The 24,653-nt window shown below is 41.4% G+C and overlaps 1 protein-coding gene and 1 long non-coding RNA gene across 15 annotated transcripts in view; one reads left to right on the top strand and one right to left on the bottom strand.

The window, feature by feature from the left end:
- Positions 1-12,210: 12,210 nt before the first annotated feature.
- LOC134486559 (uncharacterized) lies at positions 12,211-13,685 on the bottom strand. Its single transcript, XR_015686351.1, has 2 exons — positions 13,006-13,685; positions 12,211-12,744 (listed from the first exon to the last, which is right to left on the bottom strand). It is a non-coding gene; the product is annotated as an uncharacterized LOC134486559 (long non-coding RNA).
- The window catches only part of Akap9 (A-kinase anchoring protein 9), a 135,872-nt gene continuing 124,199 nt past the window's right edge, over positions 12,981-24,653 (top strand). For 13 of the 14 annotated variants that reach the window (XM_087655915.1, XM_087655914.1, XM_087655909.1 and 10 more), the window contains exon 1: positions 13,073-13,277. In XM_087655915.1, the coding sequence (XP_087512041.1) occupies positions 13,230-13,277 (48 nt within the window). In that variant the 5' untranslated portion in view covers positions 13,073-13,229. Of the gene's footprint in view, positions 13,278-24,653 lie in introns of all 14 variants that reach the window. The other variant, NM_001037093.2, reaches the window with a different exon arrangement.

Genomic DNA, 24,653 nt, shown 5'->3' with positions numbered 1-24,653 from the left:
CAGGGCCTTGCGCTTCCTAGGTAAGCGCTCTACCACTGAGCTAAATCCCCAGCCCCGGTAACCAATCTTTTAACATCCTCATTTAGTTCCTCTTTTGTCTCTATCACTCTGCATGACATTTATTTAATTCTATTTCTTGATTTTTGTTAAATATTTATATTTAAATATTTTTACCAAGATTGCACTTGTATAATAAAAAATCAAATAGTGTCATGAAGTTTCAAATGAAGCAGAGAAAGAACCTCCACTGGAAATCTGTTTTAATTTCTCAAGAACACTGTGTACTATAGCTATAGTCAATCTCCCATACCCTTCTTTTCCCGCCCCATGTTTTCCTTCTGTGCTAGTCTCCTTCTTTCCCCCATAAAATGTCTGTGATATCTCTTGCTTGCTATCCTCCCCTTCAGTATTTTTTTTAAATCTTCTTTTGGTCTAACTGATAATGTGAGGTAATGTAAATAGTAAGTTCCCCTTGTTAAATAGTGTCTTCCTGAGAACTATTCAACTGAAAGAAACACAAGCATATATAATAGTATATCAACTCTGCTATTGTAGTTAAGAAATAAAGGGACTTTTGGATAAATGAATACTTTAATGACTAAAATTTCATTTACCCCTTTTAGAGAAACATTTTTATGCTGTTTCTGATTCTATTCTATTGTTAGGGTAAAATACTCTTAATATTTGAGACAGTAAAAGAAATTACAGGAAATGTACCTACATTATTCATAGGCTGATACCACAGAGTATATTATGTCTCCCCTAAAATATTTTAAATTCCCAACATCAAGTATTTGTGAATGTGGCTTTACTGGGAAATGGGATTTGCAGATGATCAAGATAATATAAATCATTACTAGTGAAAGACTGGTCAGTGGGGACTAAATTATAGTCGGTAGAAGAAATAAGTTGTGGTAATTCATTCCATGGTGAGTTAGCTATAGATAATAATGTGATATATTTAAAAACTCTAGAAGAAATAATTTTGACTAAGGATCATTTTTCATTGATTTTAGTATTTCATGATGTACTGAAATATCACATGAAAGTTCACGAATATTCACATTTTTAATTCAATTAAAAGACATGTTTTAAAAACATAAGACCATTTTAGTCAGCCCTAGCCTAATATAACTTTATAAAATATGTCCTCATAGATAGAGGGAAATGTGGACATAGAGATTGGTTGAGTGGAGGGCCAGCTATGTGAAGAGAGACAAGGAAAAGAGCTAAGATTAGAGTTATCCATCCCTAAACTAAAGCCAACCAGACTGCCAGCCAGCCAGTCAATGGCAAACACAGACCATGTTCTCTCTCCTAGTCTCAGCTGGGACCAGTCTGCTGTCCCTGGTCTGAGGTCTAATCCCCTTCCTGCTAGTTCTTCAGTATTTCTTCAGTAAATGCACACCCTGGGTTCTGTACGAGCTTAAGTTTTCTCTCCTTCACCTTCTTTTCTCAGCAGAGGGGGTTGTGACCTGATAGCAAAATATTCTGGAAAACTAACAAGGCAAGAGGGAACTAGCTACCTTAAAAGAACTCTGTTGCCTGCAGGATTCATCCCTTTACAGAAATTAGGTTTTAGATTTTCTTAATGCGCTAAATTTATTCTCATTCATAATCTAGAACAGAAAAGACTGATAATCGTAAAGTTCCAGATTTTCAACCTTTAAAACTCAGACTGATATATCAAGTACCAGTTTTCCCATCCTCCTGGGACGTTCTCCTACTTACTAATCTTTAATCCCAGACTCTCACCCAGTGGATGTATGAAATGTTTCCTTTTGGGGTCATTTTCTTCCATCAGAAAACATACCTTCTGCTTCATGATAGAATTTGAAGGAGAGATATTTTGAATTTTAGAATCTTGGTATTTTTCACCTATTATTATTTTCCCCAAGAAATCAGTTATGAATTATAGTAATAATTTAGAGTTTGTTTGAACTCTAACTCTGCCATTTACTGTGTGACAATGGGAAATAAGTCAACCCTCAGTCTCCATTTATTCATTTGTAAGTTTAATTGTAAATGATGTATAACTTTCACAAGACTTGTGCGGATTAAACAAAATAAGAGAATTAAAACTCGCAGACAATGCTTGCGCTCTGCAGGCAGAAGATGAACTCTATCACCCATTCCATTCTTCACTCCTCTTACCGAGTTGGATCAGAGAAAAGAGTGTTAAGTTATTCCTTCCATAAAGATCCCCACCCCCAGCATTCGTCACAGCTCTGCATGTCTCAGCAGGAAACTGTAGGAGAAGTCACAGCTTAGGGAACGATCATTAGCTGATCGATGGAGGACCTGGGAGTTATTCCTAAACTGCAGCAGAATCTTGGTGATTAGGAAGCCTGCTGTTCTAGTAAGATCACCAGTGGAAGGGGAAGCCCTGGGTCCTGCTAAGACTGAACCCCCAGTGAACGTGATTGTTGTGGGGAGGGCGGTAATGTGGGGAGGATGGGGAGGGGAACACCCATAAAGAAGGGGAGGGGGAGGGGTTAGGGGGATGTTGGCCCGGAAACCGGGAAAGGGAATAACATTCGAAATGTAAATAAGAAATACTCAAGTTAATAATAATAAAAAAAAAAAGGAAGCCTGCTGTTTGAATAATACTCATCCTCAGCAAGGTCGAGCATTATCACAACCAGTGTCCTGTGCCAGGAACAGGATTTGAGTCCCCTGGGCTATTTCCCCATGACATACCTTGCTAAGCATCTATTTCCTGAATAAATGTTGTTTCTCAGCTTGGCTTTTTATAACCTAACGTCTTCCTCACAAAGGTATATTTATCTATATGACTTGCTGAGCAAGAAGGACTATTGGTGGAAAAAGCTGTTCTGTTCCTTCTAATAAATCTTCAATATATTTAATCTCCATGTGTTTTAACTCATTAGACTCACTCAGTTCTTATTCAAATGTTTGGATATTTATAGTTACAATTTCCTTGTTACTTTAACCCATTCTCTTCCTTATTTGTCTCATGGGTGATTGTAAGTACATTCTCCTTTATTACTAATATTTAATCCATGATAAGGAAAATGTCCAGTATGTGTTGTATCAAGGTCTTCATGAAATTAAACCACTTTGAGATATTGTAGAAACTTTGTACAGTATGGAATATAAACAAATCAGATAATATGAAATTATTATATTACTAATTTTTAAAAATTCCAAATAGAATATGTCTTCCATTGAAAAAATTGTAATAGTTGAAACAGATAGTTTATGATTCTAACATCATAGTACAATGGATATAACTTCTGTTACTGCAGGCTCAGTGATTCAGTGTTACAACTGCCTCTCATTGTCCTTCTGCCTAGACTGATACAACTGTAGCAATCATGTCCCAGAAAAATATATTGTTGAAAGCATTCAATCTATGTCTGTTTCCTTTTCCTTTTTTAAAAAATGGAATGATTCACATTCAGCAAATAAACATCTCGTTTTTCCTTTTACTGAAAATATATTTTCTCACACAACACATCCTGATTATGATTTCCCCTTCCTCTATTCCTCCAAGTTCCTCTCCACCATCCCTTCCTCCTATCCAGATCCACTCCCTTTCTGTCTCTCATTAGAAAACAATCAGGCTTCAAAGGGGTTATTACATAAAATGATGATAAAACAAAAGTTATCACATCAAAGTTTGACAAAACAAACAGAATAAAAAGAGAAGGCACAAGAAGCAGAGACCCACTCTTTTGCACTCTCAGGAATCTCATAAAAGCATTAAACCGGAAGCCATAATATTTTCACAAAGGACCTGTTGCAGATAGGACCTCGGCCTCTGAGTTCATATGTGCTTAGTCATGTTGATGTAGAGGGCTTTGTTCTCCTGAGGTCCTCCATCCTCTCCGGCTCTTACACTCTTTCCGCCTTCTCTTCTGCAGCATTCCCTGAGCCCTGGGTAGGTGGATTTGATGGAGACATCCTGTTTAGGTCTCAGTGTGCTAAAGTTTCTTACCCCTTGTGCAAGGTCTGACTAGGGTCTCTGTATTTATTCCCATCTGTTCCAGGAGGAAGCTTCTCTGATGATGGCTGAGCAAGGCACTGATCTAGGAGTATAGAAGAATGTCATTAGGAGTTATTTAATTACTACACTTTCTTTGTTTTAGAACAATGGTATTTTGTTTTACCCAGGACTCCTGATCTATCTATTCTCAGGTTCTTGATTATCCAGGCAGTGTTGGGCATGGGTTCCATCTCACAGAGGGGCCTGATAGCAAACCAGATGTTGGTTGCTCCCACAAGGTTTGTGCCCCCATTGCATTAGTGTATAGGGTAGGAAGGACACCACTGTTGATCCGAGAGTTTGTGGCTGGCTTGGAATTTACTGTCTTCTTTTGATAGCATTCAAAGTGCCTTCCTTCACAAAAACGCTCGAATATAGAGGTGAAGGCTCTATGTAGGCACCAGCTCGACTTTGCCATGTTCAATGAGTTGTAGGTGTTGTCTTCACCAACGGGCCTTGCTGTCAGTTTGTGGAGAGCAACCTACAGCCTTGTCAACAGCCAAGGCTGTTTGGGGGTGTTCATGGGATCCCTTTGGCCAGCACCAATTACAATTACAATTACAGCCCTGGTTGTTTTATTTGATGACAAGAGATGCCAGCTGGGATTCTGTCACCTCTATTATTTGGTGATTTCAGTCATATCTCCTTCATATATGCATATTCTTTTAAAAGCTTCTATTTTATTAGGTTTCCATACTAGTCCTCAAATCCCTTAATTTTAGCTGTCTCTCCTCAAAATGAATGTATCATAACTGTACCCATCAATGAATATTAATAGAATGTAAATATTACTGTAATTATCATACAAACAACAGGAAACATGTTTTCTTTGAAACAGATAGGACATTATGGAACAGGACAGGTCATTGCCCCTGAAAGTTCATTCCTGGTCCTTTATACTCAGTCCCTTTGCTCACCCAGTGGGCCTATCCTCACTTTTTTATAAAAGCTAAATCATACAGTATTCTCACTTGCCTGAATTATTTCCTCCATATAGTATTTCTGAGATTTTCCCAGGTCATGTGTATCAGTTGTGTATCTTTTAATTGCTGAGTTGTATTGAATTATCTAATGAGGGCACTAAAGTTTGTCCTAGACATCCCTAAACATGTAGTTGCAATCTTGTGAATCATATCTGATCACATGGCCGCTCTGTTGAAAGGAATGCTGGAAAGGTATTTGTCCCTCTGGCTTCTCTAGTGGGAACAGGGAGCATTCTGTTGACAGTAGCTTCTGTTCACCTAAACTACAGTAGCCAAAACTAACTTCACACTTTTGAATTTTATAAAGAAATGTAGGTATCATTCTTTCTATAAGGAAATGATTATCTTATTTATATATGCCTATTTGAAATAGACACATGGATATTTCAAGGAAATAAACATTTTTTTTTTTCAGAGCTGAGGACTGAACCCAGGGCCTTGTGCTTGCTAGGCAAGTGCTCTACCACTGAGCTAAATCCCCAACCCCGGAAATAAATGTTTTAATTTTAAATAAAGCAATGGAATATTTAAAATGAGAATCATGAAGTTGTTGGAGTCAATCTTAAATTACAATAAAAAGTAAAGGAAATATAAATATGACATTACAAAATATATAATTGGAATACAAACACTATTATTTTTTAAAACTGCAATTTGGTTGCCACTAGCCATATTTTACTAAATTAAACTTATAATATTGTCAAGTCCTTATTTTCACTAGCTAAATTTGAAATAAACAATAGTCATGTGGTTTATAATGATCATATTAGGGCTGGAGAGATGGCTCAGTGGTTAAGAGCCCTGACTGCTCTTCCAGAGGTCCTGAGTTCAAATCCCAACAACCACATGGTGGCTCACAACCATCTGTAATGAGATCCGATGCCCTCTTCTGGTGTGTCTGACAGCTACAGCGTACTGATATTAAATAAATAAATAAATCTTTTAAAAAAATAATGATCATATTAATGAGTATAAATATAGAATTAAAAAAAATTTTAAGAGTTTTATAGACTAGCACTCCTCAAAAATAAGGAGGAAGAGAAAAAATAAAAGTAATTTTCCAACATTTAGATACAGTCCTCATTGATTCCTAATGGATGGTCTTACTAGTTTATTAAGTTATTAATTAAATTACTATTACTAATTAAATTATTTATTAAATGTATTGATGAATATTAAAAGAAAAGGTAGAAAGGAGAAATAAATGTCACTTTCAATAAATATTTACTGAGCTTGTATCATGTGTCTAATTTCTATAATCCAGGGAGCAAAGTCATTGTCTGCAGAGACATGCTCACAGAGATGTAAGAGAGGCATAAGCAGCAAGTGATGACAATAGTGGAAAAGGGAAGCTGTGAAGATTGAGGGCCGCCTTATATATAATATAGGTATGGTATAATTAAGACACGGCTGGAGTGAACAGAAGTATTCATCTGTTAGACATTGTGTCCAGTGTGAGAAGAGTTGAAATATTGGGAGGCAGAATCTAGAATGAGGTAGGTAGGTGTTTGGGAGGTGTCGCCCTTGGAAGAAACTGAGGTAGTTCTTGTGGGATACTCAGTTTCCTCAAGAAGGGTTTGGTAGCCTGGGGGTATAGCTCAGTGATAGAGGACTTGTCTAGAATGTTCAAAGCTCAGTGTTTTATGCCTCATATTAGATGAAAAAAGATGTGGTTTTTATGGAAGAAAGAATTGGTCTCCTGGCATTGTTTGTTGTGTTTTGATGATGTATTTACCAAAGCAAGTGGGATATTGCAGTCATTCACTATTGTATCCGCATATATTTGCCTATTCCTGTCAAGCAGTGTTTATTTTATGAAATTAAATGCAGACGTCCATTGCATGCACAATTATTAGAGCTTTGTATTGAATTATTTACACAATTAATTACCACACAGTAAGTGTAGTGACTCTCTCTCTCTCTCTCTCTCTCTCTCTCTCTCTCTCTCTCTCACACACACACACACACACACACACACACACACACACACACACACACAGCGGCACTGGGACTCAAACCAGGTCCTGTGATCTTGTGAAAGCCAGGCAAGTCATCCACCATTGAGCTACATCCGCAGCACATGCTGTGACCTTCTTTTATCTCTTCGATTAACCTTGGCTTGAAATCTAGTTTTTCCAGACACAAGTAAGGTTACTGCTACTTTCTCTCAGGTTCCATTTGGTTGAAACAACATTTTCTATTTTTTTTTTTTACTTCTAGTGAGTTTAGTGTGTTTGTCAGTGAACTGAGTTTCTTGTAGACAATATATAGTTGGGCCTTCTTTCTTTCTTTTCTTTTTTTAAAAATCCAATTAGTTAACATTGCTCCTAAAAAGAAAAACAACAACACATTGTGTTTTGAGAGGACTACTCTCTAGCTCTCACTCTCAATATATCTTTACATTTTTTACTTAATTGTTATTCATTATTATGTGTATATGCATGATACAGGGATGGGTGCATGCTACAGTGTTTATGTAAAGATCAGAACATGGCTGTCTTAGTCAGGGCTCTTATTCCTGCACAAACATTATGACCAAGAAGCAAATTGGGGAGGAAAGGGTCTCTTCAGGGTGCCAAGCCTCAACTCCTTTGTATGACCCCTTCAGTCCTGGGCCATCAGTTGCAACTGAGGGTGCACCTTCACCAATGGCCTTCCATGGTTTCTCACAGTGCCCAGCCTCAGCTGTTCTTCATGACCCCTTCATACCTTCAAAACCAGTACCACCTGGGTGACTCTTATACAGTATCAAGTCCAGCCACAGCACAAGGTACAACATTGGTATCTCTGGAATACAGCTCTCAAAAAACACTTCCCAGAAGATTTCACCTCAATGATGCTGGTCTCTTCTTAATCACCACTAATTTCTTAGCTCCAGCTGACCAGCATCAATAGTCCCAGTAATGCAAAGGTTTCACTTTAGTAGTTCTGGTATCTTGTTAATCACAGCTGATTCTTCAGCCCCAGCTAATCAAAACCACAGAATCTTCACAATCAAAACAGCAATGGCCCTGATAAGAGTCTTTAATCTTCCCTCTGAAATTTCACAAGCCAGGCCTCCATCCTTTGCACTGTTCTCAACATTATCTTCCAAGCTCTTAACATCCCAATGGCTCTTCTAGCTCAAAGTTCCAAAGTCCTTCCACAGTTTTCCCCCAAAACATGGTCAGGTTGTCACAGGAATACCCCACTATGCTGGTACCAATTTGTCTTGGTCAGGGTTTCTATTCCTGCACAAACATTATGACTAAGAAGCAAGTTGGAGAGGAAAGGGTTTATTCAGTTTACTTCCACATTGCTGCTCATCACCAAAGGAAGTCCGGACTAGAACTCAAGCAGGTCAGGAAGCAGGAACTGAAGCAGAGCCCAGGGAGGGATGTTTCTTACTGGCTTGCTTCCCCTGGCTTGCTCAGCTTGCTCTCTTATAGAACCCAAGACTACCAACCCAGGGATGGTACCACCCCAATGGGCTGGGTCCTCCCCCATTGATCTCTAGTTGAGAAAATGCCTTACAGTTGGGTCTCATAGAGGCATTTCCTCAACTGAGGCACCTTTCTCTGTGATAACTTCAGCTTGTGTCAAGTTAACACACAAAAACAGCCAGAAGAATGGCCTTGTAGAGTAAAACTTGGGTTAGCAACTTAGAGTGGCAAGTGCTTTTACCTTGAGCCACGATACCCATTCCCTTAAAATAGCCCTTTTATTTTGTTTAAAATAAAACATTTTTAATCTAGGCAATTACTGACTACGAAGAGAAGGAGAACCAGCCCTCCAGAGAAATGAGTTCCCTAACTGGTTATTCAATGACATGTCATCAGCCCTAAAGGATATATATATAAAGAGTATATGTTTAAAGCATTTAGACTTTATATTTAGGGCAACTGTTGAAAACTTCTTATAATCATTTTGTTGTTGTTTTCTGTTTTTGTTTGCTTGCTTGTTTGTTTAGATCCTTTGTTTTTGTAGTCTTTTCTCTTACTCATCTTTGTGGTTTAGTAATTTGATGAGTTAATAGTGTTCGATATTTTTTCTTTCTTGACTTTAATTTGCTTTTATTTTTTTCTAGTGAACTTTAGCTTTTTTCCATGATTTCCCGTGACTGCAGGCTGTTTCTTGTGTGTACAAGGTCCCTTTAAGTATATTCTGTAAAGCTGACTTAGTGCTCATCAACTCTCCAGTGGTTATGCTTGTCTTGCAAAGTCTTTGTTAGTCCTTTGATTTCTTTTTAAAGGACAACATTGATGGACATGGTCATATTAAACTGCAATCATTTTCTTTCTTCGTATTTTAAGTATGATATGATGTAGAGACTTCTTTTCTGGTCGTGTCTATATAGGATGCTAAGTGCCTCTTGTACATGGATATGTGTATCTTTATAATTTTCTGTTACTACTAGGTTTTCTATGTTTTTAGTATGTACTTTAGCTGCCTCCTCTATACTATTTGTAAGTATGATGATGATGATGATGATGCTTCAGAGTTCTTGGATGTGTGATTATAAATTTTTCCTTTAATGCTACCAGAATGCAATAATTAGCATCCTGTCTTCGAGCCCTAATAATCTTTCATTTGATCTAGTTAAGCTATTTTTTTTAAAAATTGAATTACTGGTCAACTAAATTTTGCGTTTTATGAATATGTAAACCCATTTTTCTTACCATATAACAATGCAACATTAATCAAATAGACATATTAGAAACAAGAACAAATTTTGTGAAACAATTACTTATATATACCATACATGTCCTTTAAGTAATGCCAACCCAAAAACTGGTTTATAACATATCCAACTAATGTTTTTTAAACTATTAGCTACCACGTTTTAATGCCTTTTATATATAAAGTTTAGAACTGATGATGTTTCATGTTGGGTCTCCAACAGTCAAAGTTAAATTCCTTCCAACAAAGACCACTTCTGTTTTATTAGATTAAAATTAATAATAATTCTATAATATTATCTAACAACATACTACATGTTCAAAGAATTGGCATTGTTCCAAAACTGTATTTTTTTGAGAATTTAATATAGCACTGTGGTTTTATCCATTTCTACTTCCCTCTCTCCCCTCTAGCCCCTCCTTCCCGTGTTGCCCCTCTTAAATCCATGGCCTCTTTTTCTTTAATAATTTTATTACATGTATGCATGCATATAAATCTATAGATACAACCTGCTGTGTCAATGTAGTAACTTGTATGTATGTATATCCTTTAGGGCTGATGACATGTCACTGAATAACCAGTTAGGGAACTCATTTCTCTAGGGCTGGTTCTCCTCTTCATAGTCAGTAATTGCCTAGATTAAAAATATGTTTTTTTTAAATTGCTTGTTAGGAAACAATTTAAATTGTACCCACAATACACACACACACACACACACACACACACACACACACACACACGAATGAATGAAAGGACACTTAATCTTTTCTTCTAGAGAAAAGGGTCATGAATAATAACCATGTAGTCATAGACAGTCTTAAAATCTGATTTGCATTATTGTGATCTTATGGAATTCTTTTTCTTTTTTAAGTTATTGTTTTCATGTATGTATGTTCATGATGTATGTATGTATGACTTGTGTGTACACAATGTGTGTGCTTCTTTTTAAAAAGAGACTGTTTCCCACTTTTGATTTTTGGATTTTGAAAACAAAAATGTTTTATGGTTCTTCACAATGGAGTTACGTTTCTAGTTTCTTAGATGAAACTATATAGGGATAAATATTTCATATTTAAAAGTTTGAAAAATTTAAATATCATACAGTGTATGAAAATCCATTAGACTCCTTAAAAACGGAAAGAAAACGCATACCCCAGTCATCCTCGGCAATGGAAGATTTGTGCAAGTATGTGGTGTTATGTAAGCCATCCCAGGATGTTATCTTTTGAGCTAGAGTTACTCCAGGTACTTCTAAGAAGGAAGAAAACACAGCAGGACAGGTCTCATGGAAAAGTCTAATGACCTGAATTCTCTTAACACATAAGACATGACAGTGGCAAGAAGGAGAAGATAGGATTAGGCTTGCACAGTCCTCTTCCAATCAGAGCTGAAAGGGGTTTGGATGTGTGCTGGTCTAACTTGAGAGAGGGACGTTTTCTTTGTCTATCCAGTCTCAACAGTGATGTGAGCACTTGTAGCTCAGCAAGACTGAGTCACTCAACCACCAGGAGCCATATTACCTTCCAGCAGCTTTCCTAGCAAGAGTAATACAGAACTCGTTCTATTTTGAATAAATGTATTTTATCCTGAATATAAAGACTACACAGGCCTTTGTCACACTATTGGGAGCTCACAGTTTACGTGTTGCAACTACTTGGTGATGTAAAAACCCTTACAGATCTGAACTTTGTGTTCGTATATTCTATTAGTCAGTAATTAATTGCATTCTCTTGGATTATTGGCTTATAATTACATCCTTTGGAAGAGTAATATCTTAAAATCTCTGATTTCATTTAGATTATAGGCCACTTTAACTGATTATGGGTTTGTTTTATGTTATTATTTCAAAGGACTTTTCATTTCGAAACTTACTTTATTGAACACATTTTATACATATATACTTAGTCCTTTAAAACCCCACTGTTGGGGCTGCAGGGATGGCTCAGTAGGGAAAGGGACTGCCCCACACGTGTGAGGAACAGAGTTTGCATCCTGGGCACGCTAATGCTGAACAGGCACAGCAACGTGTGCCCCGCAAGCTCAAGAGACAGAGATGGGTAGGACCTGTGAAGCAGGCTAGCTAGCTAGATTAGCTAATTTGTCAAGGTCTTAGTCCAGCAAGGGACCCCTACCTCAATATACTTTTTAAAAGTGACCAAGGAAGACTTCATGCCACCCTCCACCCCCCAGAAGCACATGAATGCATGACTTCCACATGTGTAAACATACATGGACATTTGCAGTCAAACTACACACAAAAGAGCCGGTGTAAATCCTGATGCTAATTTTGTTGTTCGGAGACCATAGCCCAGCTAAAGGAAAAAGACTCAAATTTGAGGGCTTGACATCAGCACCTTTCCTTACCCATCCATGGAAATTTGTCAAGTGATTTAACCACTCAAGCCTTGTTTCTTATTCTATAAAAGGAGGTATACAAATCAATATACTTTTCCTTTTGTTTGAATTTGTGAATAAATGACATGGAGACACGATTGAACAGGTATCAAATGTCCATGGGGGAGGAAAGATGGTAATAATCAAACTATAAGCACAGCCCAATTAAATGTAACAAAGTTTATTGAGCATAGTCTTTCACACTAGCCATTTCAAGTAAAGAAATAGAAAGGACAAAGGTTCGGGCGTTTTCACACACCAGAACAGTCATAAATATTAAACAGCTCGTCCAAAAACTCCAGGTAAAGTCAGAGAAGCATATCTGTTTTAAGGTCATTAATGTTACAAAGTTAGCGTAGCCCCTTTTGCTTGGAAACCCTTTTTCTAGCTCTTTACTCTGAGGCAATGTCTACCTCAGAGGTGAAGGGGAGAGGGGTAAATCTGGAGGGGTCATGGTGAAGGGGGGCTGGGAGGAGAGGGGGGTTGAGGTCAGGATGTAAAGTGAATAAATGAATGAATGGGAGGTGGGGGGGGGGAGGGAAAGTTGGGGTAGACTGGCTTTGTTCCCAACTTAGATTCCAAATTCGAGTTCCTTAGGAGAAGCCCCTAGGAGTGTCTCAGCTTCACTCCAAAGAACAAAGAGTTGGGAGAAGGCTTTGGCAATAGACTGTTCTTCCAGCGCGCCGCGAAGGATGAAGACTATGGGTTGAGAGGGAACAAGAGGGGGAAGTGAGGGCGGGATTTGGGGTTAGGGAAAGAGCAGGGGGCCCTCCGGCTTCCCCGGGTTGGGGGTCCCGCCCTCGCCCCTTCCACTGCGGCTTCTCGTTATGAGGCCGCTGTTGCTTTTGCATTTGGAAATGCAGTACGGCGTGTTACGCGAACTGAATCCCGGGAGGAGTGGGTGTCAGGCCGCCGGACCCTGAGCCCTCCGACCCGGTCCAGCCGGGCGGGCACAAGCACCTGCCGGGCCACGCTCGCGGCTGCGCCGACCGCCCGCTCCGCCCCGCCGGCCGCCGTGTGTTTACGTGGAGACGAAGATGGCGGCGGTGACCGCGGGGCCCGTGCAGCCTGGCGCGAGTCGCCGGTGAGCGCCTAGCGTGTCCCGAGTGGCCGCCGAGCTCTGTCCGCCTCTTTCTAAACAGATCTTTCCTCTCCACTGCGTCCCAGCCTACCCTGCAGACGCCATGGAGGACGAGGAGAGGCAAAGGAAGCTGGCAGCTGGCAAGGCGAAGGTAGGAGCGCAGCGGACGCGGGCCGCGTCGGGAGGCGGTGACCCGGGGCGGGGGCTGGGGGAGAGGCCCGGCAGCGGGGCTGGGGCTGGGGCTGGGGCTGGGGCTGGGGCTGGGGCTGGGGTTGGGGTTGGGGCTGGGGCTTTGGGGCTGGGGCTGGGGCTGGGGCTGGGGCTGGGGCTGGGGCTGGGGCTGGGGCTGGGGCTGGGGCTGGGGCTGAAGAGCCGCCCCCTCTTGCTGCTGGTGGAGACCTGATGACTGCACCGCCCGGCTCCCTTCTCCCCGGTGCCACACAAACCCCTCTCTTACCCCGGGTATAAACTGCTAAGGAATTGCTTTGCAGCATCCACCCTTTCACTTTCTAAAGGGAGTTTGGGGAGTCGATCAGGCATTGTGCTTTCGGGAGCGAGTGTTTAGGGTTTTCTTTATTCCGGGAACACCCCTGAGCTGACCATCAGCCTGCCTCCTTGAGGTGTCACGCTGGCACTCTTGGGTGTGTGTGATTGGCCTGTGACAGCTGCCTCGGCAGTGTCTTGAGTGTGCCACAAGTGCCATCTGCGAACTTGGCTGTAGGGGCGTTTTTTAAGAAGCGGTTCTTTGTATATTCGTGTTGGAGGTCTTTGTCATGGCACGCGCTTTTGTAGTGCGTGGAATGGAACTTCGGAGCATCTAAGGTTCCATAAACTAAACAACACCTATAGAATTGGTGTTTTTAAATAATGCACTTGTTATTATGTATTTGGTAAGTTTGATTTTTGTGTGGGCATGCGTGTATGGCAAGTCATGTAAACAATCTAGGCTAATATGTAGGTGTCTTTCAGTGGGCTTATTAAATAATTTGACACCGTTATGAATGGAATAGAATGATTTCTTTCTAAAATTACCTGGTTGAGCTTACCGTTGACCTCCTTGCTCCCTAAAATGAAGTTACCTTTAAGATATTATATTGTATTTTTTAGAATTGTTAGCAGTATGTATGTGTGTATATATATATATATATATATATATATATGGATAATTAAGTTATATTTTTCCTATTGTACTTGCTGGTTCTATGTCAACTTGACACAAGCTAGAGTCCTCAGAGAGGAGGGAAACTTAATTGAGAAAATGCCTTTTTAAGATCAGGCTGTAGACAAGCCCTTAGGGCATTTCCTTACTGATTGATAGGGGAGGGCCCAGCCCATTGTGGGTATTGCCAGTCTGGGCTGGTGGTCCTGAATTCTATAAGAAAGCAGGCTGAGCAAGTCAGTAAGCAGCACCTCTCCATGCATCAGCTTCTCCGTTCAGGTTCCTGTCCCGTTTGAGTTCTTTTCTTGACTTCCTTTAATGATGAACCCTGATATGGAAACGCAATAAGCCAAATGAACCCCTTTCCTCTCCAGATTGCTTTGGTCATGATTTCTCACCATAGCAATAGGAACCCTAACCAAGACACCTACCTTCCTTTTTTCTTCTCTCACATCATTAACAAAGGAAGCAAGCCAGTAATGAATGAAGGGCCCTACTGGAGAGATACAGTGGTACATGCTTAACACTACTTTGTTAAAGGAGTATGCAAATCGCTAACCTTGTATTTCTAGAGTATAGTTAGTTGACTTTCCCATAAGCACCTCTGTGTGAGGTCAAGATTTAAGTGTGTCTGTGTAGCATCTCTAAATGGAGGGAAAAAGCCCAGGTTTGCTTCCTGTTGTGCACCCTGAGGAACTGACTGGGCCCAGCGCATTGAGGAATTGGAGGTGTGCATTCCTTTCCAAACATCGAGGCTCTGAGGAGAGAGCAGTCCCCCCCCCCGCCCCCACCTTTTTTAGCAGAATCTTAGACTATAGTCCAGCTGAGCCTAGAGTTCAATGTGTAGTCCAGACTGGCTGACTTCAGACTCAGTGGCAATCCTGTGTTAGCCTCCAAAGTGCTAGAATTATGTGTGTGAGCTTCTGTGTCTAGGTAAGATATATGTCTTATTGACTACTTCATGATTTCTACTGCCTTTCCTAAAAACATTCTGTACTAAATATGTGTGGGGCCCACCTTCACTAGACCTGTTTTTATGATTAAATTGCTGTCAATAAATACCTGATTGATCTTTAAAAGAGGATTTGAATTTGGCTCCTATGCATGTTTCTTTGTCTTCCAACGTTCTGTCTCTGTGGGGTGGGGGAGACGATTGATTCACTGTGTGAACTTCTTGCTGTACATGCATGAGTACCAGGGTTCAAATTTCCAGCACCCACATAGAGCCGGACGTGGTGGCATGCATCTGTAACCCAGTGCCTGGGAGACAGTGACAGACAGACCCCTGGGACTTCCTGTCCGGTCTTCTAGCCAAAATACCAAGCTTGAGTTCATTTGGACCCTGTCTCCAAAATATATGTATGGTAGAAAGTAATAAAGGACACCAGCCTCTGACTTCTACAAGCACAGGCATATGCTCCCACACATGATACACCTCTAGGGACACAGCCTCTCTCTCAAAATTAATTTTATCTAAAATACTACTTTGTTCTAGAATCGAGCCTATTCTTCCCAGTGAGGGTTACATCCACGTGGCCTATAGGCAGTTGTAGCTGTATATCACACCGACATTGAGATAGCCTATGAAGACAACACGAAGAAAATGATTTTCCTAGCCACCTGAGGGGATAGTATACAGCCATTATGTTTGTTGAGCCTGAAAGGAACATGGGTACTAAAGTCCAGCTCGTGTCTTCCAAAGCATTGCATGAGTCTCTCAACTCTGCAAACCTGCCGCCTTTAATGAGGAATGAAGAAATCCTGTGGTAAATATGACCAGTGACTGGGGGGTGTAGCTCCGTGGTGCAGCCCAAAGCCCCGGATTCAGTCTGCACCATAAACTTTTAAAAACTCGTTATTTGGCAGACCTATATGGGAGTCCCACTTTATGGCCGGAACTGAGGACACAGGTGAGGTATTGCCCCTGCTCTCTTTGGGTGGAAAGGCAGGTACGGGGTGATAAATCGGGTGAGGGTGCTCTGCACTGGGGCCTGTGGTGAGTTCTCCTTCCTATTTTGGTAAAATGTTTCAAATGCTGTTCGTTTCCTGGAACATTATACAAAGACACTCTATTATTATGTTAGTGCAGCTTATAATTATCTATTGGATGATAATTATTCAATAAAATACTTGCTTGTTGAATGAGCAGAATGGGTGCTTCTTTGTAAGTACGGCTGTTACTTAGTAGTTCAGAATTCTTAGTCCGAGTTGTTCACTGTTGCCATAAGAAAAGAACATATAAAACCATTTTCCAAAACCTATTTAGAAACTTGGTTCCCCATATTTCCTACTTATTGGGCTTAATAAGTGTCTTTGATGATTTGTTTTCTTCAATCACAATCCTTAAATCTTCCTCTTGGTAACTGATTGTAGTTCGTTTCGTTGAAAATTTTCATTTATCTAGAACACCTAGATGCTCGCTTTGAAAATAGCTTGTCATGTATACATTATAGTATATCTTATGAAATGTTTTATACCAATCTAAGTCCAGTACAGGAGAGTAAATTATGGTGTATATATAGCGCAAAATCATTCTACAAAGACTTCAAACTGGGAAAATAACCACCAGCAGTGCTAGGTTAAAGGCTGGCGGGTCGACCAACTCAGCTACCACCTAGTCCCAGATCCAGGGTTTTGAGCTGGCCCACCCCAGTATCTGTGTCATCTGTGAGCTGCTGGAATGAGTGAAATGGGTGGTCCTGCAGATCCATCGGTCAGGACCTCCAATGTCATAGGACAACAGGATATCCCAGAGGAGTCTAGGTCAGGCTAACGGTCCAGTATAGATGGTGTCATAGAAGTCAGAGGCCTTGAATCAGACTAGCGACTTGCAATGAACATTTGCCAGTAAAGATGTGTGGACCAAGGGGTGTACTGTGGGGCACACTGTGGCACACTATAGCTTCCAGGATGAGATGTTTTCTATGCTTTGCTTTGTTTATTTTTTCTTTCCTTGACCGGGGAGGTTGCAAGGGCAAAGGGTGGATGCAAAGGGGATTTGGGTGCCTGATGTGAAAATCACAAAGAATCAATCAATAAAAAGTTAAAAAATGTTATTTCCCCAAAAGTTATGTGTACAAACTGATTCGTGGAGATTCAATGACTATGTTTGTGAGACACGCCTTTTGTCTCTGTGAGGGTATTCTCTGAGAGCTTTAACCAGGTCAGAAAGGCCCATCCTGACCAAGAGCAGCAGCATCCCACAGACTGGGTTCTTACCTGGATAAAAGAGAGAGAGTAGAAGGCCAGGGAGTAATGACTTCCCCCTTCCTCTGCTTCCTGTTTGAAGCCATGGGCCAGCCATTCTGGATACCATGCCCTCCTACCATGGAGGACGGAGCCCTCTGAACTGGAAGAGAGCGTAAACCCTTCCTTCCTCCCTTAAGTTGCCCCCTTTTCAGGAATTTGGTCTCAGTAACAAGAAAAGTAACTAACATGAAAGATGTCCAGCAGGAAGCACCAAAGGCTAGCGTAGCTCCTCTTTTTACGGTCCCGAGACGAGACGTTTCCCCATCCCCAAAATATTTCTGTTATGATTAGGAAAAAAGATTCAAATACCATTTTTAAAAATGATAAAACCCTATGGATACGGTATGATAATGTGTGTGCTGTCTGACGTGACTGTCCCACAGAAGAGCGTGGCAGTGTAACGAGGGCCCTGACCACAGCATGGTCTTCGACCTGTACTGCGTCACTCCGACATCGCTTGTATTATGTAGCTGGCGCTCTGTAGTAGTAGGCATTCGTGGATGTCCTTTTGTTTTGTTTTTTGTTTTTCTAAGGCAAAGTGCCGTGTAGCCCAGGCTGGCCTTGAACTCCTGCCCCTCCTGGCCGCTGCCTCCAGCACTGCAGATGGGTGTTCCAGGTCCCCCACTCCCTCGCGCTTCTCTCTTAGTCTTTCGGCTTGCTCTCAGTTCTCACTGCCGTGGGCGGCTCATCTGACCTTACAACTTTCCTTACTCTGCTGCTCTGGATATGCAGCAACTGAAGGACCCAGAAACCCAGGTTCATGGACCAGTTTGTGAAAATTCCAAGGAGAACAGAGCCGCGCAGAGCAGACTTCTTTACCAGCTTTAGTATTTTTGCTTCTTGGTTGTCTTTGAGTTGTCTATAGGATCCTCAGTATTAACGTTGTAAAACGCCATTCCCTGGAGGGAGAAGACATCACCAGATTATTAAGTATTTTCAGATCCAGGCAAACGCCGTTTCCTATGGAATGGTCAGGAATGGCACCACAAAGCATGCCCTGTGTTGAACCAAACATTTCAGCTCCATTTAAAAAGACTTACTTTTTCCACGTAAAACTACTTGGAAATTTACTGTTGTATAAAGAGCATTATAGTGCAATTATGTCTTCAAATTATATTAGGAAAGTTTTAAAAGCCTGGTACGTACAAGCACAGTTTTTAAAATGGAAGTTTTGTGCCAGCGAGTCAGTGCTTTATATAACAGACACTGTTTAGTGAAGTAATAAAGTTATTCATTCAGTAACCAGCGGTTATGCTTTTTACAGTGTAAGGAGTAGTACCAGGCATATGCAAGAAGAAAAAGGTTTTCCTGGAGTCATTGGCTACCAGGGTTTTCACCTTCTGTACAGTCGTTCCTGTGTTCCCATGTCTTCCTGTTTTCTCTAGCAGTCTCTAGGTGTGACAACGTAGCGTGCGTAGTCTAGCATTCTCAGCAGTGCACGGGTTTTATGCCTTCAACTTTCACAGCATGCAGACCAGGAATCTAAGAGTCATTCGTTATCTGCAGGTTTCACTGAAACGAGAGACTCCCTGTGTGGAAGAGTGGGCAAGCTTCTTCAAAGGCAAGGTCTCTGGAGTAAACCCCCACAAAACACAGAGGAGAAAAAGACCCTAGGGAAAGATGCGCTTGTTTGAAGGGTGTTTGTCCCACCCCTTCGTCACAGTCCTCCTTCGGCTGCCCTGCTTCTTTTCTACTCAGCAATGACGGTGCTGTCCGTCCAGCTGAAGGCGTCAGGTGACCCTCATTTCCGGGTTATCCTTTGACAAGAGTGGAACAGAGATCTTTTAAAACAGTGTCCTATTTCAAGACTCGTTTACTTGATTATATGTGTGCGAATGTTTCCCCTGAATGTATGCTTGTGCACTAGTGCCCTTGCAGCTCCATGTGGGTGCTGGGAACCAAACCAAGGTTTCTGTAAAGCGAGAGCTCCTAACTGCTGAGCTATTGCTCCAGCCCCAGATGTCTTATTGTATAAAGAAAAAAATAGTTATAGCAAGAGCAAAGCTGCACCACACTCAGGAATTGTGCTTTAGTGAAACTGAAGTTAGCCTCACAGCAATATTCTTCTAAAATTAAAATTTGGAGTTCTTCTTAATTGATCAGCATTCCCTTGAACACCCCCCGACCCCCAAGTACAGCTATGGACTTTTACTCAGCAAACATTTATTTAAATTCTTGCAAACTGTGCCTTGCTGTCTACAAGAAGAATCCCGTGACAGCACATGGATCACAGACCTATGCTTCGAAGGCATTAGTAAAACACTGGATGTGAAGAAGCTCATGTTGGATTATTATTTTTTAAATTCAGGTGAGCCTCGCCTAAGCACAAACCATTCTGAGACAAGCTTTTCCGTGGTGTAACTTTACATCGTAGCAGTCTGCGGTGGTGCATGCTGCAGTGACAGGGTGTACAAATACTGGAGTAACTGCCTGTCTCTTCGCTGTGACTCCCAGGAGTGAGACTCTGGTCATGTGCGGATCGCATTGATGGTTTTGCAGGCTTCTCAAGTCACTTTGGACAGTAGCTGTACTGTTGTCCGTTCCTACCTACAGTGTCTAAGAACTCAGCTTCTCCTGCCACACGAACACTTCTGAGTTATCTACGCAACCTGAGTAGATGCAGAGTGGGGTTTAGTTGTGCGTTTCCCAGTTACTAGTGAGGAAGAACAGCTTTTCATGTGCTCTTTTGGCCACTAGTGAATCTTTAGAAAAATATTTAAAGTCTTTTGTCCACATTTAACAACGCTTTTACCACCTTATTCTAAATATTATATAATTCTGTACATACGTGTACACACACACACACACACACACACACACACACACACACACAGTGCATATATATTTATGTGCCAGGAATGGATAAACAGAAACACAGTCTCAGTGGGGTTACCTTCCTGGGCTTATACAATTTAAACTTTTGCTATGCACAAATAAGGTTTTTGGTGAGTAGGTTGGAGCATGATATTAACCTTGATGTCTTTGTGGGCCAGTGACTGATGGTTCCACAGTCAGCTGTTTCACAAGTGCACACAGTTAAGTTAAGTGGACACCTGTTGGCCTTTGGCTTAGTCATTGCTGCCCATATCTACAATGGGAACACATTTGGTCTTGAGTCACAAAAAGGTCTTTTAAAAATATATGAACACAATAGACCTTTATGTAATCTTCTTCACCAATGAAAGATATTTGTGTTATAATATTGTATCCTCTTAAAAAATTCCCACAGTAGTTGTCCCTGAAATATAACTGAAAGCACCTGATGCCTGTCTAGGCACGATACATAGACTGTCTGGTTTATGCATGAATTAATAGATTCAAAGGTGCTAAGTGTTCAGACTATCCAGAAATTAGCATTGTTCCAGGAGTGGTTTTGCGAGGTTATTTAATTCTGTAGTCTGTTTTGTGCCCTGTAGTATTTTTTTCTCCCTTTAGTTCAGGAGCAATGTAAAATTTGTTTCCAGTTCATGTCTGTGATTCCTTCTGTGCATTGCTATTTACAGGGACTTTTATGTTGTCCAATGTAATGTTGTTTTATGTTGTCTGTACGTCTAGGGTTGTTCTGTCCTCCTTTCAAGAAGAGGTTATCTTTTAAAGTCTTAAGTTTATTTGACCTACCTGGAACTACATTAAAATTTACAAAGCCCTAAATTCTTTAATGTCTAAATGAAACTGAGTAGGTTTATAATTTACACACATCTCAAAATGCAGCAGACTAAAAGCTAGGACCACTTTCCTCATTTCTTGACACTAGCACAAAGTGGAAGTCTTTGTGGCTTGCTAAGGCTTGTCTGTTGAGGGCCCTGAGGTTAGGTCCTGTGTATTCCTCCGCAGCCACACTTTCTGTTCATTGCTTTATTAGCGGTTTCCCCGGGAAGGGTGTTGTGCTGCCGGGTAGTGTGTGAAAGACAGGAGTTTGCCATACACAGACTTCACCTGCTTTGTCAGTCACTTTCTCTTGCTGCTGCACAATACCACGACCAAACACAAGTAGCAGGACCAGGCTTTATTTTGCCTCACTATCCCAGAGGCAGTCCATAGCGGTGGGGGATACACAGCAGCGGCAGCTGGGGCAAAAAGCTGAGCTCCTCCACCACTGCAGTCCCAAAGCAAAGAGATCGTAAATAGGGAATGGTGCAGTGCTGCAAACTCTCAAAGCTGACCCCCAGTGATGTGCTTTCTCCAGCAAGATGCCACCTCTCACAGGTTGTGTAACCTTGGAAACAGCATTGCCAGCTGGGGACCAGGCCCGTGGGGGCCATTTCTCATTCACAGCTCTACACATAGTTATTAGGGGTCTATAAAGAAAAGAGGGGGACTATCTAATGCCACTTTGGCAGTTTGAGAAGGGTTTCTTGGATAAAACCAAGCCTGATGGACCTGAGTTTCATCCCCGCAGCCCACGTAGTTGAAGAAGAGCTAATTCCTGTAAGTTGTCCTCTGGGCTCAACGTAGATGCCATTGCACTGCCGTCCCTTAAATAAACAGACAGAAGATAGCTGTAAATATCTTACTTAAAAAATACAGATGAACAGCTCCAATTGTTGACTTTAGGCAAGACTGTAAGATCAGTTTGTGATTCATACACCAGAGGTTCTTTTTGAGACTTCTGAGTGGAAGCTCCTAAGAAATTTTGTTGTGAAATCAGGGTAATTATAGGTAGTAAGGTTGGACTAAACCAGGCAAATTGCGTTTGTGTTTTTTTACTTTGTGAGTAGGAGACAACCTCTCCTTGCCTTTCTTTGCATCTGTAAAATCAGGAGCTCTTACAGAACCTGCCTTGGAATTAGGTAATAAAATTAAAACTCTTAAAACACTGTCAGGTGGCAGGAGATATAGCATAGAGGTTTAGAATATGTGTTGCTTTTGTAGAGGACCTCGGTTTGGTTTCCAGCCTCCACATGGTGGCTCAACCATCCTTAAGTCCAGTTGTAGGTCATCCATTGCCTTCTGACATCAGTGGGCAGCAGTCACATGTGTTACATGCAGGCAGAACACTGACACATTAAATTAATAAATTTAAAGAAAAAAAAAGACACAGTCAGACTGTTGCATGTTTAAGAGTGCCAGCCATTGACACAGTCAGGCTATTAAATGTCTGAGAGTGCCAGCCATTGACACAGTCAGGCTATTAAATGTCTGAGAGTGCCAGCCATTGTTTTCATCTGTGTCCTGCTGGAACTCAGATGATTAAGGTGAACAGGGGAGAATGAGGTCAGAGATGGTCAGTTAATGAGGACACACGTGAACCATCGAACATAGAAGAGCTTTGATTGTAAAGGTAGTGGGAACTGTTAAAGTAGGTGTGCTTGTTTCCTTGTCTACCTCTGAAAAGTTCCTTTCCAAATACTGCATCCATTTTCAGATAGATACGTTGCCACAAGAACAGTAATGCATTGTTATATAAACAAAACATTAAAACCTTTATTTAGACACACACACACTCACACACACACTCCAACACACTCACATACACACAGTCACACACACACACTCACACACACACACTCACACTCACACACACACACTTGAACAGATACAAGCAAAGCAGTCTATTTGGATGGGGTTTCTGTGATTTGAAATAAACTAAGGTAAATGGAGGAGAGGCACAGGGCTGCGGTAGCCGTGGATCAGGACAGGATAGTTGGGCTCCGTGGGACCTGCAAGCCACTCCACTGCCGCTATTTTCCGTCACTCGTCTCACTTTCTTAGTATCCTTTACTTCTTCCTTTTCAGATCCGCTTTCTTTGACTATACATGTCTATGCCTGAACAAAAACAAGGGGGCGAATTCCTAGATCTGTCCTATCCAATGGAGCCCCCCAAATAAGTTTTAAAGCTAAAAGAGGGGACAGATACCTGGTGGTACAATTCCTCTGGTCCTAGCAAAAGCAGAGGGACCAGGAGGTCAAGGCGAGCCAGGTCTATATGAGACCCTTTCTCAAAGAAAGGCAGTGCAGTGGGAATGGGAGGACACAAAGGAAAACCGCGTAACATAGGAGGCCTGTCTACTTAGAGAGTAAGTGTATAGCCACGTCTTACTATGTCAGAAGCTCGTGTTTAAAATTTTTGATGTCTAGGTCACATGGCTTACCAAAATAAAAATTTAGGATAGGAACCAAACAAACTTCGGTATTTCGGAAACCAGTGAGCAGCAAGGGTTGGGTACCACTTTCAGAACTTGCTTTCCTGACTGTGCTCCACCAAGTGATTGTGTATTTTTATTTATTTATTATACAGCATTTACACACACACACACACACACACACACACACACACACACACACACACACACAGACACGTATCTGAGGAAGTAGGAATCATCTAATGCTAAAACATAAGCAACAGCAGCAGCAATAAACCCTGGCTCTGCTGGGTAAGGAGAAAAGTGTTCGTGCCCGCATATTGTTGAGCAGGATGCAGAGTGCACCTCAGAGGTTGTTTGAGCAGAACAGCTACGATTCCAGTGAGTAAAATGTCACACACTGCTCTTAGATTCCTTCACTGGGATGGTTCTGTTGTCTTTCTAGATAGTTTACTACCTCTGTTAGCTACTAATCTGCCTCTGTGACAAGATGCTAGGACTACTGCAGCTTATGTAAGAGTTTCTTTTGGTGAATGGTACCAGTGTTAATGCCATAACAGTGAGGTTATCATGGCAGTGGGCGGTCGTTTTGGTGGCTGGAGCACTAAGGTAGAGAGCTCACATCTTCAGCTGTAGACATGACTCACTCATTAGAGTGAGTGAACTAAATAGTGAGTCTTTGAACTCTCAGTGCTCCCCTCTAGGGACATACTGCCTCCAACAAGGCCACACCTCCTACATGTCCCCAAACAGCACTACTGGCAGGAGACCGAGTGTTCAGATACACAAGCCTCTGGGGGAACATTCTCTTTCAAGCCTCCACTGCCTCTCAGCTCCCTAATTTCAAGAGAAGAATCTGATGGATTCGTGTTTTCTCATCACAGTGAGGTAGGTGGAGAGTCAGGGTTGCTGTGGATGGATAATAGAGGCTGTGCTCACTGCTGCTTTCCTACAAAATTAGTTCTGCATACTTTAGACAGACGTTTTCCTTTATAGTAGAATACAGTCAGTGTGCCCGTAATGTGAAGATGAACG

Source organism: Rattus norvegicus, chromosome 4, assembly GCF_021556685.1.
Source record: "Rattus norvegicus strain SHRSP/BbbUtx chromosome 4, alternate assembly SHRSP_T2T, whole genome shotgun sequence".
NCBI classification, from domain to species: Eukaryota; Metazoa; Chordata; class Mammalia; order Rodentia; family Muridae; genus Rattus; species Rattus norvegicus.
This window is presented reverse-complemented; position numbering and strand designations above follow the sequence as displayed.